Raw genomic sequence first — 16660 nt, 5'->3', positions numbered from 1 at the left:
AGTCCAAAGAGTATCCTACAAAACATGCACCGGACCTATGATACGGCAATTCCATATGTACATATTTACACAGGAGAAGGGAAAACATGTCGACAAAAAGACTTATAAAAGAATGTCCACAATAGCCAAATTGTAATAGTCAAAAACAAGAAACATGCTGAGGGAAGGAAATTCTACTAGAGAGCACATCTTCACTGATTCCATTTATATGAAACTCAAATAAAGGCAAAATTAAACTCAAACTAGAACAAAAAAAATAGTTTGCTTCTAGGGCATAGGGGGCAAAAATTAACTAAGAAAGGGCATGAAAAAACTTTCCAGGTTGACAATCATGTTAGATATCTTAATAAACATAAAGATGTATTCAACATCAAAACCAAAGGTTGAACAAACCACATCATGCATCCAATTCTAGGAAGTTAGTATTTCAATAAATAAATAAATAAGAGAAAAAACATATGTGTTTAAATGAAATAACTATCAGGGGAAATTTTTTAAATTTTATATATTTATTTACTTTAATTATTTATTTATTTATTTATTTTGTAGTTGTAGATGGACAGCATACCTTTATTTTATTTGTTTATTTTTATGTGGTGCTAAGGATCGCACTCAGTGCCTCACACATGCCAGACAAGTGCTCTGCCATTGAACTATAGCCCCAGCCCAGTCAGGGGAAATTTTTAAAAAACAAAAGTATTTTCCTCTGAGGAATACAAATCAAGAGGCGAAAGATGTGAGAGAGAGAAAAGGTGCTATTTCTTTGTTTTAAGTCATATAAAAGCATTTGATTTTTTTAAAGTTATGAACTTAAAAACCACCATTTTGATAAAATGAAAAAGGTTTAAAAATTATTTTGTATTTTTGCTTCTGAGAAGAATCAAGGAAATGATAATCAGTCTATTTTTAAAATAGGAAAGGACCATAGGTTTATTACTTTTTTTGAAAAAAAAAGAAAGTACCTTAAGTTTCCAACATTTTTCTCAACATTACATACTGACCGATCATAAAAATTATGTATTAATTATCAAAAGTTCTTAAATGCCTATACTCTGGTTTTGGACAAACTACTACCCTACTGGAACCTGTAATTAGATGGTCTTAAACATGACAGTTTTATAACAAATCCTTTTAGATATGACAATTTAACAAACGATAGATAAAGTCTGTCCTGGTGAAACAGGTATGACATAAATATTCTCAGTGTTTCTTCAAAACTTTCACCAGCAAAATGAATAATCTGTACTTACCAAAAGAAAATAATGGTCTTCAGGTTCTGCCCTTAAATATTTAAAGATCACTTGCTCCATAAACCTTTCCATCAAGTCCCAATCTTCAACTATACCATGGCGAATTGGCCACTTAAGACAAAAAAACAAAACACATTATATTAAAACAAAATTATATAAAAATTATTGAAACAAAATTACATAAAAACAAAAAATTATACTAAAAAATTAATGAAACTGCTAAAAAATACTCCAGGGAATATTAGATCATTAGTGGATATTAGTAATATAGTTCCTTAGGTATGCTAATGATGCTGTATATAGATCATCCTTAGGAGGTAGATACTACTGTTAACAGAAAACAATTTACTTGTAGCTACTAAGTTCTAGATAATGAAAGTTTAAGGTAGATATACACACACACATATTTCCATTTTTTTCCTATCCCCACCGTCATCACTGTAGTTCAAGTCACTAACATCCCTTGCATTAGCTACCGTGCAAGTCAATTATCTCATCTTTCCCAGAACCATGCTTACCTCCCCCAAATAATTTCTCTTCACTGTTCAAAGCGCTATAAAATTTTCTTTATAAATGCTATCTCATTAACCTTCACATCAATCATGAATAACTAATTATATATCCACTACCCACATGAATTTAAATGGAACTCAAAAAGGTTAAGTCACAATTTAGGAGTAGAGTTTACATGTCTGTGAATCAGGAAAAATGGCAAGTTCCAAGTCAGCCTGAGTGACTTAGTGAGCCTATGTCAAAATAAAAAACTAAAAAGGAGAGAGATATGGGGGTAATGAGCAATGTAGCTCAGTAGTATAGCACTTGCCTAGCAAGTGTAAAGCCCCACTCCATTTCCCCCCCCCCAAAAAAACAGTGAATAATATCACAGAGCTCTCAAAAGCAGAATTACCAAAACTCAAGTCCAAACAAGACAACTTAGTATAATTAGTCATCTAGTAAACCTATTGATGTTGCACACAAGGTGAACTCTAACAACAATTTCAATATTCTTTCCTGGTCTACCTGTCCAGCCTCCTCACTTCTTTCTCTTTCTCCACACTTCAGGCATGAATTAGTTTTGGCTTTGGTATCCCTCAAACTTTACAGCCTTCTCAGGTACTAGCCTATATGCCCTTAGGCAGAGACTTTGCCTGCCTAACTCACCCAACAAATTTCTATTTCACTCTTTAAGCCTCAGCTTAACAATTTACTTCTCAAGGGCTTTTCTGAATGTCCAAAATAGGTTATTTACTCCCGCAATATGTGCCTACAACATCCTGGGCTTCCCTTTTCCTAACCTCCACAAACTTGTAATAATTTTTTTAATATCTCCCTTTCTACCAAATTGTAAAAACCTTCAAGTCATGAAAGCAATTTTTCTTATTTATTAAAGTATTCTCAGCACTTGGCAAAGTTGCAAAGATTTTGATACATTAGGTAGTCATTTATTAACAAATAAATTATGAGAGAAGGGAAGAAAAAGAGTACAAAAAAGGAAAACTGAAAATTAGGCAAGATCAATGTCAAAGAAAAAAATGATAGTGGTTAAAATAGTGTTTATCTTTTGCAAGGGATGAAGTAGTAAGTGTGGGAGTAGGCACAAGAAAAGCTTGTGGGTTACTAGATTTGTTCTACATCTAGAAACCGTTAGGATCAGTCACAAAAATTCGTAAAAAGATTATAAAAAGACAATAATAAATAATTTATGATTCAGAAAGAGGGAAGGAAAAGGATAGGAAAGGAAGATTAATAAAAGGGGGGGTACAGAGCAGTATTTCCAGGGCACATAAGCTTCCAAATGGAGAGAAATGGCACAGACTGAAATAAAACCAGGAGGGAAATATCTCTAGATGTGGCAATGTGGAAATGAGAGGACCCTGAAATCCATTGAGGACCCTGAAACCCAGTGGGCATAGCAAAGTAAACACTGCCCAATTAAATAGGTTAAAATTTTCCCCTTTTTGTAAGGTGGAGTACGAGGTGGAGTAGAAACAAGAGCAGAGTTAAAGCAAAAGGAAAAGAAGCCACAGGGAAGAAGAAATTTAATAACTGAAAATGAAAGACAAAATAAATCAATGTTCAATTGAGAGTTACGACAAAATCTCAGAAGAAAACAAAGTGGCCAGCCTTGAACATTCAGACATCATTAAAGAAAACAAAATAAGTAACCATTATCAGAATACACAAGAACTCTGGGACAACGTTAAGAGACCAAATTTAAGAATCACTGGAATTGAGGAGGATTGTGAGATGCAGGTAAATCAAATGGATAACCTCTTCAGGGAATTAACAAAAGAAATTTTTCTAAATCTTAAAAATAAGATGGAAATCCACATACAGGATGCATTCAGAACTCCAAAAAAACAAGATCAACAAGAACTTTTCCATGATATAATACAATTAAAATACCTAACATACAGAAAAAGAATAGAATTATATTAAAAGTCTCAAAAAAAAAAAAAAAACCACATCAGGTCATATTTAGAGGCAAGACAACAGAATCACTTCTCTTTTCTTTGCACAAACTCTAAAAGCCAGAAGGGCTTGGAGTAATGTGTTCCAAGTCCTGAGAGAAAATAACTGTCAACCAAGATGGCTACATCTAGCAAAGCTATCCTTCAAAATCAAAGAAGAAACAAAAAATTTTCCAAGATATGCAAAACCTAAAGGAATTCATGACTAATAAGCCTAAGTGCCCTTCAGTGGATGAATGAATAAAGTAAATACACACACACACACACACACACACACACACACACTACACAGTGGAGTTTTATTTAGTCATAAAGAAAAATAAAATTGTCATTTGAAGGAAGATAGATGGAACTTGAGACCACTATATTAAATGAAATGAGCCAAACTCTGAAGGTCAAAGGTCACATGTTTTCTCTCACATGTGAAAACTAGAGAGAAAAAGGAAAATAAAGGTGGAGAGAGACAGGGATCTCATGAAAATCAAAAGGCAATCAGTATAGGAAATGAAACCCGTAGGTGCAGAAAGTGGGAGCGGTGGTAAGTGCTGGGGAGTGATATTGGTCAAATTATATTGTTATATAGTGTGGCTGTATGAATACATAACAACAGATTCCATCACATGTACAAATATAATGCACCAATAAAAAATGTGGAAAATAGAAATTTTTATAGTTAAGATGATGAGAGTATTAGGTCTGTAATAAACGTTAAATTCCAAAGGGCATAATCAGTGAACTAATTTTTAAAAGAAAAATGTTATTTATTTATACAAATCACAGAAACATACCTTTGTTGCATATGTAGGTTTTTCTATTGCTTCATCACCAATGAAGAAGTCTAGGTCATCAACACCTTTCATGACCCTCCTTTGAGCTTGATCACCTACTTTTGCTGACTCCTTAATAGCAATACCTTTAAAATAAGTTATTTAAACATGTCAAGAAATTCATTTGCTTCAAATAAGATAAGCTTTTACATTATACTTCTTTCATTATAAAATATTACAAAACATGAACTAGCATATGTAAATTATCAAATTAAGGCACAGAGGTCATGAGAAACCTGTGACAAAAATCATTTTCCACAATGAAATCATAACTTCCACTCAAGAGGCAAAATAAGTCTCAAATGTAAAAGCCAAAATTCAAAGTATTAGTGTGATTTTTTAATCTTTTTAAAAACTACATTAAGATTCACTTTCATTCTGAATAAAATTATAATCCAAGTTCACATATACTTGATGAAGAATTAGAAATTAAAAGTGAAAAATACCAACAACAAATGAGAAGAAGAAAACTGCAGGGAGAATTTTTTTAAAACAAACTTTTCTTCATATCTCCCCCCTATTTCCTATTATCATGTAGTAATTTAGATATAATAGAAATCTTTTAAACTTTGATCACATATACAAAAAGATATTTCAATTAAAGTAAAGAAAAGCAATTCTATCCTTAAGTATACACAAAAAAATAGGTATGAATAAAACAAAAAAACAGAAAAGTACCACTAACCTACAACCTTTAGACATATATAAATCAACTATTTGATCAGGGTCACCTAAAATCCACTCCACAAATTTAAAAAGTACTCTCACATAATTGAGTCCTAGAAAACTACATGAGAAAAAGAGTGCAAAAGTCAGATGGTTTGTTCTGGAAAGTAAAAAAAAAAAAAAAAAAAAACTATATGTATATAAGCTCTAAATTCATTTTCCCTTTTAGGGACAATTTTAACAGTATATTTCTCATATATCACACATTTAAAACTATCCTCACTACTCAATGACAAAACAGTTCAGTATGCAATTAAGACTAATGATCCAGTTTGGGGTAAGCCTAATAATTTTACCTTATTCTCAACTTCATTGATTTTTGAGACTTAGGAAGCTTCCAGTACTTTGCATAATCATTTTTCCATTTTCTGGTTTTTATAAATGAACAATACCAATTAACTGGATTAGATAAAGGGAAGGGAAAGGGATAGGAATAGGAAAGACAGTAGAATGATATGGATAACTTTCCTACATTCATACATGAATACATGACCAGTGTAACTCTACATCATGTACAATCAAAAGAATGGAAAGTTATTATACTCCATGTGTTTACAATGTCAAAATACACTCTACTATCATGTATATCTAAAAAGAACTAATTAAAAAGAACAATATTAAAAAAGATATTTAAACATAAAAATATTACTATGAAAATTAGTGGCACTCCCCAAATTAAACTGCCTAGGAGTTAGCGACACCAAGCAATGGCTCAAAAGCTTTCTTATCTGATGTGCAAAAGTCTTAGTATAGCAGTAAAAGAAATAACTCAGAAGTGCTAACTCTGTAATGTACAAAAATGGGAATTATTTGAAAGTGAAAAATACAAAAGTGTGTTCAATGAAGACAAGATACAATCTATGCTAATAAGAGCTCTATCAAATGTGAATTTTTTAAACTACTGAAAAATAGTTTATAGTCAGCAAAAGTAAGGTAAACAAAAATAGAGAAGAACAAAAATGCTCCATAGACAATGTACAAGAACAGTACAGTTTTAGGATATTAGAAAGCAACTGAGGTTGACATCTCTATAAAGGTAAGATGCCATCTTTATGCTGAAATATGTGCATTCACCAAGGATGTCAACAAGCACCAGTCCTGCAAACAACAATCAAATATGCAAACCAAAGGACAGTCTTTGCAGATTCATTATAGAAGATGTACCACTTAATAACCAGAGAGTAACAGTGATTTCCTCAAAGCAGGAAAGTGTTTACTCATCAGCTTGTTCATTTTTTAATTTAAGAAAATATTTAGTAGATTTTATAAACGGACAACTAAACAGAGAGCTGAAATAAAAAGGTCTGAGGTGCAGAAATAAGACATTTATAACCTGGCAAATCATACTTTTAAAGACCTGAATCTTATAGATTGCCAAAAATGATTACTTCTTTTACTTTGCTTATTAAGAAATCTTTAAATCAACTAATTTGTGGATTAAAAGAAATACTTACAAGAAGGGATGATAAACTGTGGTTCTGTATTTCCAGCATATCCTAATTTTGTATATCTGCAAAACAAAGAGATTTATAAAGTTTCCCTAATATTGTTAATAAGTATGTTAATTCTTTGATTTAATTATGTTAATTTAATGAGGTTTCATTGTAAATAGTACACAGAACTCCATAGTTGCAGTTCACTTAATATCTCTGCTTGCAAAATCATAAATGACCATAGTTTTCTTTGATGGGGGGAATGGGTGGTAGGGCTGAAGGCCAAGACACTAGGCATGTATCTACCACTGAGCTATATACTCTGAGGCCAAATGGCCACAGCTTTTGAAGAAATTCTATTTCAAGAAACTAGTTCTGTTGGAAATAGTAGTGCACATGCCTATAATTCCAGTGACTCAACAGGCTGAGGTGGAAGGATCATAAATTTGAGGCCAGCCTGGGCAACTCTGCAAGACCTTACCAAATAAATAGATAGATAGATAGATAGATAGATAGATAGATAGATAGATAGATAGATAGATAGATAAACAAACAAACAAACAGGACTGGATATGTAGGTCAGTGGGAGAGGACCACTGGTGTCAATCCCCAGAATCAAAAATAAATATTTTTTAAAAATTGATTCTACAGGGATATTGGTACCTGTGTGAAATAATATACAAGAAGATCATTTGCTACAATCTTGCTTAGAACAGCAAGACTGGAAAGCACAATAAAAGGAGAACTAGTTATATATGCTGAGGTTGTTCCACAGAATATTACAAAGCTATAAAAAGCAGATGGAGGAAGCTTTTAGGTACTGATATGAAACAATCTCCAAAATGTATTAACTAAACAAAAGCAAGATACAGAACAATGTCTTAAGTAGGCTCTATTTGTATTTTTAAAAAGGGAAAGGGTAAGAATATATAAAATACATAATTATCTAGACACAAAACATTCCTAAAAAAAAAAGAGAGATCAATCATTTGAGCTGTCTCCAGAGAATGGAAATAGGTAGGTGACAATGGAGAGAAATATTTTTATTGCATCTTATCTCACACCATTTGAATGTACTGCTACTAAAAAATCATAATTTTTTGGATTTTTATTTTTTCAACATTTTTATTGGTGCATTATAGTTGTACATAATAATAGGATTTGTTGTTACATATTCATACATACACACAATATAACAATAGAATTTGGTCAATATCACTCTTGGCATTTCCTCCACCTCCCTGCCTCCTACCACTTGGTCCCTTTCCTCTACTAAACTGCCTTTGATTTTTAGGAGATACACCCCCATCTTTCTTTCCCTTTTTCCTCTAACTTCCTCAGATGAGAGAAAACATAATCAATAACCCTTGACCTTCTGAGTTTGACTTATTTCACTTAATATGGTGGTCTCTTCTTCCAATCCAAAAAATAAATATAATTTTTAAATGTTTTGCCCACAGTGGATTCAGCCTATGTTCTTCTCCTCCTTCTTTGTTGGTACCAGGAATTGAACGCAGGGGCACTCAATCACTGAACCACATCCCCAGCCTTATTTTGTATTTTATTTAGAGACAGGTCTCACTGAGTTGCTTAGTACCTTGCTTCTGCTGAGACTGGCTTTGAACTCACGATCCTCCTGCCTTAGCCTCCTGAGCTACTGGGATTATAGGCATGCGCCATAGCACCAGGCAGCCTATATTCTCATAATAAATTAACAACAAGCAGTATATTGGGGGCTACTTAAGAAATAGCTGGATACTTTGGGGCACACATGGGGAAAACGATCCACCATGAGCAGGCTTTAAAGAAAAAGTAAGAATATTTTATATTATTCCATACTCAAACTCATTGCTAAATAATAGGAAGGTAAATTGTCATGATATCATTGCACTTTAATAATATCTGCAGATTATTTTTTCTAATATAAAAAGAAAAATCCCCTTGAGCAATGAAGTTTAAGAACTGAGTGTGAGTGGACCTGTTGGTGGGGTTGTGAATCAGTACAATCACTATGCAAATCAGTTCCTCAAAAAGACTAGGAATGGGATCACCACATGACACAGCTATACCACTCCTGGGGTATATTAGTGATACATGCATACCCATGTCTACATAGCAGAACAATTCACTATAACCAAGATACGGAATCAGCCTAGGTGTCCATCAATAGAAAAATGGACTTAAAAAATAGAACATAGGCATACACAATGGAGTTTTATTCAGCCATAAAAAAAGTTTAAAATTTTTCATTTACAGGAAAATGAATACCAGTTGAGAGTATTATGTTAAGCAAAATAAACTAGACTCTGAAACACAAGGGTTTTAGGTTTACTCTCATATGTGGAAGCTAGAGAGAAAAAAGAGGGGAAAGGAGGGAAGATCTCATGAAAACAGAAGAGAGCCCAATGAAGTTGAAGAAAGGGTCCAGGGGAAAAAGAGAAGAAAAATTAGAGTACTAAAGAATGAAACTGATCAAATTATATGCACATTCAAATGTTACAATAAATGCTATTCACCCATATTATAGATAATTATAGTTTTCCAATAAAAGAAATTTAAAAAAAAAAAGAGGGGCTGGGGTTGTGGCTCAGCGGTAAAGCACTCGCCTAGCATATGCGAGGTGCTGGGTTTGATCCTCAGCACCACATAACAATAAATAAAATAAAGATACTGTGTCCAACTACAACTAAAAAATATATATATTTAAAAGGAAAAAATAATATATTATATATATATCACCACTAAAATGAGGGGCAAACATACTGTTCAAACTGTGACATTGCTCTACTGACTAAACCTTCAAAGTCTCCTCACTATCCATATTAAAAAATGATAATTAAAAAAATTTTTTTAAAATGATAATAGGGGCTGGAGATGTAGTCCAGTGGTAGAGTGTTTGATTAGCATGTGTGAGGCCCTGGGTTCAATTCCCAGTACTATAATAAATAAAATATAAGCAAAACTTCTTTTTAAGGGAAACAAAAAAGTCCCTTTAATATTTGATTCCTAACAATCTTTCCAGTTGCCCTAGATACCACATTAAATTTTCTAGCCACACAAACTGTTGAGAGCTTCTGAAGAGTTCAATTTATTTCACTGCACTGTGCCACCTAATAATACTGCTCCTTATATGACATGCTCTCCTTCCAACCTTGAATGCAACTGCTAAACTCTTACTCATCCTGCCAAATTCAGGTTCAGTTATCAACTATCTCTATATAAAAATATTCATAACTTCCCAAAATGGATGCCTGCCTCTACCCTTATAGATGCAATTATTATTTAATAATAATTCCTGAGTCTTGATTCTCTCATCAGTAAAACTAGAAAAAGTTAACTTGAGATTGTTCAGCGTATTAAACAAAAGAAAAAAGTTAAGCATTTATCATAGCACCTGACAGTACACACAATACATATTAACTGTAATTATGTCTTCCATCCATTCTCTCCAATTTTTCCATTCCTTTCACATTCACACAAAGGCCATGCAGGTACCTTAAATTTTAAATGCTTGTAGTTTTGATACAAATTTTTTTAAATTTTGAGACAATATCTAACTATTTTGCACAGGCTGGCCTCAAACTCCTGATCCTTGTACTTCAGTCTCCCTTGTAGCTGAGACTACAGGTTCCTACTAACATGTCCAGCTATGAATTACCTCATTATCATAAGTCAGTGTCAGTCTGTAGGATTCTCAGATCACAGTTTCTATATGATATATTTGTAATACCCTTTCATTACCAAATATTGTTTTATTCTTCCAACTCACAATCTCTTATTAGTGCAAAGCCTTCGGGTGTGGAAAATACAGACCTCCTATAATGGATGCAGGTCAGCATAATTTAACAGCTCACACTTCAGTAGTTCTGAAAGTCAAGAAATATTACTAAAATGCACAAAAATGACCATGATATGACACGAATAATCTGTTTCTACTGAATTCGTGAAAATTAGCTATAACCTAGCTGAAATAAAGAGTACAGGATCAAATTTAAAGAGTACCCAAAACAGTGCAGGTCATGAGGCAATGACATAAAGTGGGGCTAACAATATACTTGGCTCCCAGTTAACAAAATGAAACTGAATATATGATACCCAAATAGATGCTTGTTTAATATAAAACAATCTGTGAGAAACAGAAACAATTTTAATTCATCTTACAGGAAATAGAGCACGATTTCAGGATTTGAGGAGTTAGACAGTGATTTTTTAGAAAGATATTTTGTTCTCCTTTATAGGATTTCTAGAGGGAAAGCACACATTATCTCTAAACTGAGCCCTCCGAGCCCTCTTAAAAAAGTTTTCACAACATCCCCCAGATTCCTCCATGAAGTCTGTCCTGGTCATTTTAACTTATAACACATTCATTCTTTCAATAAAATCTTCTCTCAACCACATGCCAAACACATATACAAGCATAACTGTTATTGCTATGTGCGTTACATGATACCAAGATATCTGAAAGACCATATTACAGTAGTAAGTCTCTTAAGAAAATTCCATTTAAGTAACTAACCATATCAGATCAACATATTCCTAATCCAATTCAAATTCCCTGGGGTGAGCATAATCAAAACAAATATGCTCTTCCTTAAAACTCAAAATTTTTAAAATGCATACAGAATTTAACTGTATGGATATATCATGCTTCATTTAATCATTTCTAATGTATTATAAATAAGAGCAAAGTGATTTCCCAATCTCAGGAAACAACTATGAAATATTAACTACCTATCATACATTAACTAATGTTTCTATTACTTTGGGTTTAAAACTTAAATAATATCCCCAAAGAAAACACTTTGTAAAGTCTGTACATGCTGATTTTACAGATTGTTAAATTATAGTATTTGATGATGACCACAGAATAATATTTTCACCCATTCTTAAGAATTAAGAGGGAAACCCAAGAGCACTTAACCACTGAGCCATACCTCCAGCCCTTTTTAAAATATTTTATTTAGAGACAGGGTCTCTGGAGTTGCTTAGAACCTCAATAAATTGCTGAGGCTTTGAATTTCCTGATCATCCTGTCTCAGCCTCTGGAGCCCATGGGATTACAGGCTTGTGCCACTGTGCCTGGCTACTAGTTTACATTTGAAAAACTCTTATTTGGAAATATTAAAAATATTTAGGGGGCTGGGGATGTGGCTCAAGCAGTAGCGCGCTCGCCTAGCGTGCGTGCAGCCCAGGTTTGATCCTCAGCACCACATACAAACGAAGATGTTGTGTCCGCCGAGAACTAAGAAAAAATAAGTAAATGTTAAGATTCTCTCTCTCTCTCTCTCTCTCTCCCCCTCTCTCTCTCACACTCTCTCTAAACAAAAATAAAATAAAATAAAAAAATAAAATATTTAGTATTTAATATCTTCCCTAATTTATATTTTGTTTTTCTTATAGTCATAAAATATGAAAAAAAAACTATAAATAAAGTTTTAAAGCAAATTTTATGTAGCTGTACCCTATCCCCTCCAGTTTATTTGAATGTGCTCTTTTAATATTACTATTTTTTGTGTGCCCAGGTCAAGTTTGAGAATATGTTATCCAAGCTTGTCCTTTTTGACTCTGCTCTGCAGTTCCTTTGTATTTTCCTAGGCTCTTTACCTCTCATCTGCCCATTTTTTTTTTTAACTTAAATCCTTCTTATCTTTTCAGGTATGTGAGTATTAAGTATTTTTTGATGAACATTAACATTCTTTTGAGATTTCTATAGTCCTATTCTGATTTTAAATACTTAAAACACACATTTATTCTCTGAACTTTGACTCATGTTTGTTTTGAGTATTTTTAAAACTCAAATTTTTCAAAAATTTGAAGTTTGCTGATCAAATAAATAGTGATTCTAGAAAGTGATGTTTCTATTTTTTGTGCTCTTTCTCCTGGAGAAAGTATGATTTTTGATGATTGAGCCTCTCAGACTCATTCCTCATATTTTTAGGATATGATTTTCTCTGTTTGTTAGATCCTGAAACCAAATGCTTTTTATACAGTCTTAAGTAATTTGTTAAGTAATAAGTATAGTAATCTATAAAACTTCATTTATAGTTTTTTTTCACATTTTAGGACTATAAGGAAAACAAAACAGGGCTGGGGTTGTGGTTCAGTGGTAGAGTGCTCGCCTATCATGCATGAGGCACTGGGTTCGATCCTTAGCACCACATAAATGTAAAATAAAGATATTGTGTCCACCTAAAAAATTAAAAAATAAATATTAAAAAAAAGAAAAAGAAAATATAGGAAAGATATTAAATACTAAATGTTTTTAATACTTCCAAATAAGAGCTTTAATACTTCCAAATGTAAACTAACAGCCAGGCACAGTGGCACAAGCCTGTAATTCTAAGGGATCCAGAGGCTGAGACAGGATGATCAGGAGTTCAAAGCCAGCCTCAGCAACTTATTGAGGTTCTAAGCAACTCTGGAGACCCTGTCTCTAAATAAAATATTTTAAAAAGGGCTGGAGATATGGCTTAGTGGTTAAGTGCCCTTGGATTCAATCCATGGTGCCAAAAAAAACTAGCTTCCATTAACCTAAAACCTATTACGTTTTACTCTTGAAATAACTGCATATTATCCTCAATTAACATATTTCCATGAACTCTCAAAATTTTGACAGTCATCATTAAAAAATAAACTTTTTACAAGCAGATGGTAAAAGAGTTTGTCACTTTTTCTCTGACTAAAAACGTCTGTCTCATAATTGGAATCTGGTATCTTGAACTCTTTAAATTGCAATTTAAGAATGTAATCACTTCCAACTAAAAATTTGTTTTAAATTTTTATATTAATGAAAACAGACTTCAAATCAATTAAATGTTTTTCATAGTATTTCTCAAGGCATGCATATGGACTGCTCTCCTAGTCATAATATTTTTCAGAATATGAAAAAATGCCACAGTGAAACTTTTTTACCCTTACCTTTCTAAAAAGAACTTTAAATTCATAAATCCTGTCACCATGTTTTTACAAAGCCCTTGAGTTTTCTCTTTAGTTCTCAGTATCCAAAAAAGTCATTTTTGAATGCAACTTCAGAAGACAATATCAGAAAATCTTTTTTTAAAAAATAACTTCAGAAGACATATATGCCAGATTATACAACAAATCTATAAAAAGGCATTCATTTAAAATCTCTTTCTTCATCTGGCTCAGCTGGTAAGAGTGACTGCCTTGCATGCACAAGACCCTGGGTTCAAACCCCAGCACCAGGAAAAAAAAAAAAACACCCTCTTCCTTCCCTCAATCCCTTTTTTCCTCCAAGTTGTCTTTAGTAAAAACTTTTCCTTTGGATAGCTAATACATACTCTGATCTCATTTCCTCCTATTAAGATTTTAAATAGAATTAAAAGGCTTAGAATTTTAAATTTGCCATCTGGATCTCTGCATAATTGCATTTTACAGAATTCAGAGTTGGGACCAAGCTATTTACGCATATCAATCTACAGATTCATGTAATTCCCATCAAAATCCACCAGTGTTTTCCAGAAAAATATAAAAATTAATCCTATGATTCATGTGGAATCTCAAGGAGCCCCAAATAGACAAAATAATCTTGAAAAAGAACAAATTTGGAGATTTCCCACTTTCTGATTTCAAAACTTTCTACAAAACTACAATAATCGAAATGGACATAAACACTAATTAACATAAACACTAATGAACAGAATATAGAGCCCAGACACAAATCCTCAGGTTTATCATCAAATGATTTAACAAGTGTACCATACTTATTCAAAAGAGGAAAAAACAGTCTTTTCCAAGAAAAGTGCTAGGGAAAGTGCAAAAGAATTAAGTTAAATCTTTACACCATATACAAAAATTAACTCAAAATGGATGAAAGGCCTAAACGAAAGAGCTAAAACTATGAACAAAACTCTTGAAGGAAAACAGTGGAAAGCTTCATAACACTGAATTTGGCTGTTTTTAAATATGACAAAAGTAAAGGTAAGAAAAAAATAGATTAATTTGATTTGATCAAAATCAAAGATTCTAAGAACAAAGTGCAAAGGTAACCATGGACTAGGAGAAAATATTTGCAAATCATATATCAGAAGAAGATTAATATCTAATATAAACAACTATAATTCAACAAAAAAGCCCAGTTTTTTAGGTTTTATTTTTTCCATATTTTTATTGGTACATTAGAACACATATATAATGATAGTATTCACTGTTATGTATTTTCTTCCACTATTACATATTTATACATGCACAGCATGTAACAATATAATTTGGTCAATAACATTCCCCAGTATTTTCCTTTCCCTCTTCTTCTCCCTCCCCCAGTCCCTTTCCTCTGCTCTACTGATCTCCCTTCAATTTTCATCAGATTTCCCATCACCACTTTTCTTTTCCCTTTTTCTCTCTAGCATCCACATATCAGAAAAAATAGGAATTTGGCTTATTTTGCCTAACATAATGTTCTCAAGTTCCATCCATTTTCCTGCAAATGACATAATTTCATTCTTTTTCATGAGAAAAGTCCAATTTTAAAAATGGACCAAGGACTTGAACAGCCATTTCTCTAGAGAAAATATACAAATGACCAATAAGTAAATGAAAAGATGGTCCCCATCATTAATAATTAAGGAAATATAAATCAAAACGACAATGAGATACTCTTCACATTAGCTAGAATGACTACTATCAAAAACACATAAAGTATCAAATGTTGGTGACAACATGAAGAAATTGGAACTCCTATATGTTTTATTGGTAAAGTAAAATAATGCTGCCCCTGTAGAAAAAGTGTCATGGTTCCTCAAAAAACAGAATTACCACATAATACACCAATTCCACTTCTGGGTATATACCCAAATAATTGAAATTAGGAACTTGAACAACTAGTTGTATACCCATACTCAACATTATTCACAACAGAAAAAAGGTGGAAGTAATCCAAGTGTCCATCAACAGGAGAATGACTAAACAAAATGTGATATATACATCCAACAGAATATTATTCAGCCTTAAAAAGGAAAGAAATTCTGACACATCTGTAACATGGGAGAATCTTGCTGACATTAAGTGAACAAACAACTATATGATTCTGTTTATATGGGGTTTGTAGAAAAGTCAAATTTACAGAGACATAAGAATGACAATTACCAAGGACCTGAAATGAATGAAAGGAGGAAGAATTATTGTTTAATGTTTCACTTTGGGAAGATGAAAAGGTTCTAGGGATGGATGATAGTATTAGTTGTTATATACAGCAATTTAAGTATATTTAACCACTGCTAAGCGGGACTCTAGATAGGACAAAGGAGTGGGAGGGAAAACAGAAGGGGCATGGGGTTAGAAATGATGGTGGAATGTGATGGACATTATTATCCTAAATACACATATGAAGACACAAATTGGTGTGAATATAAGGGTTTTTTTTTTTAATTTTGTTTATTCATTTTTTACATGATGCTGAGGATAGAACCCAGGTGCCTCACGTATGCGGCAGGCTCTCTGCTACTGAGCCACACCCCCAGCACTCAAACATAAGTTTTAAAAGAAAATGTGAGATAATTTCTAACCCAGGAGTAGGGGAGGCTTCCAGACTATAACACTAGAAACTCCAAAAGATACAACTTTGTGAAAATTAAAAATTCCTTTAAAAAAAAACACTAAAAATAACCAAAAAAATGACCAACAGAAAAAAATTATTTTTACTCAGAAACAAAGTTCATTTCTTTACTATATAAATACCTTAGAAGTTGATGAGAGCCAAATAGGAAAGGAAGAGATAAAGAAAGAAGTTAAGGCAAAAGACACCATTTGTAGAAAAAGAAATAAAAAGCTATTAAATGAAAAGATGCTCACTCTGTGAATTTAAAAAATGCGAATGAAAAGTATACTAAGGCACTTTCACACATTGCCAATTAGAATGCAAAATGCTATAGCCACTATGGAAAACACACACCATCTGGACCAGCAATTCTACGTCTAGGCATATTTCTAAGAAA

At 32.7% G+C, this 16660-nt stretch overlaps 1 protein-coding gene across 1 annotated transcript in view; it reads right to left on the bottom strand.

Annotated features, from left to right (window-relative positions):
- Window positions 1-16660, bottom strand: part of Actr3 (actin related protein 3) — a 58039-nt gene that overhangs the window by 24317 nt on the left and 17062 nt on the right. The window contains exons 2-4 of the mRNA XM_005315930.4: window positions 6729-6784; window positions 4510-4634; window positions 1251-1361 (exon numbers count right to left, since the gene is read on the bottom strand). Coding sequence (XP_005315987.1) covers window positions 1251-1361; window positions 4510-4634; window positions 6729-6784 — 292 coding nt within the window. The remainder of the gene's footprint in view (window positions 1-1250; window positions 1362-4509; window positions 4635-6728; window positions 6785-16660) is intronic.

This window comes from Ictidomys tridecemlineatus, chromosome 7 (genome assembly GCF_052094955.1).
Source record: "Ictidomys tridecemlineatus isolate mIctTri1 chromosome 7, mIctTri1.hap1, whole genome shotgun sequence".
In the NCBI taxonomy this organism is placed as follows: Eukaryota; Metazoa; Chordata; class Mammalia; order Rodentia; family Sciuridae; genus Ictidomys; species Ictidomys tridecemlineatus.
The sequence above is the reverse complement of the archived record's forward strand: the minus strand, read 5'-3'. Positions and strand labels throughout refer to the sequence as shown.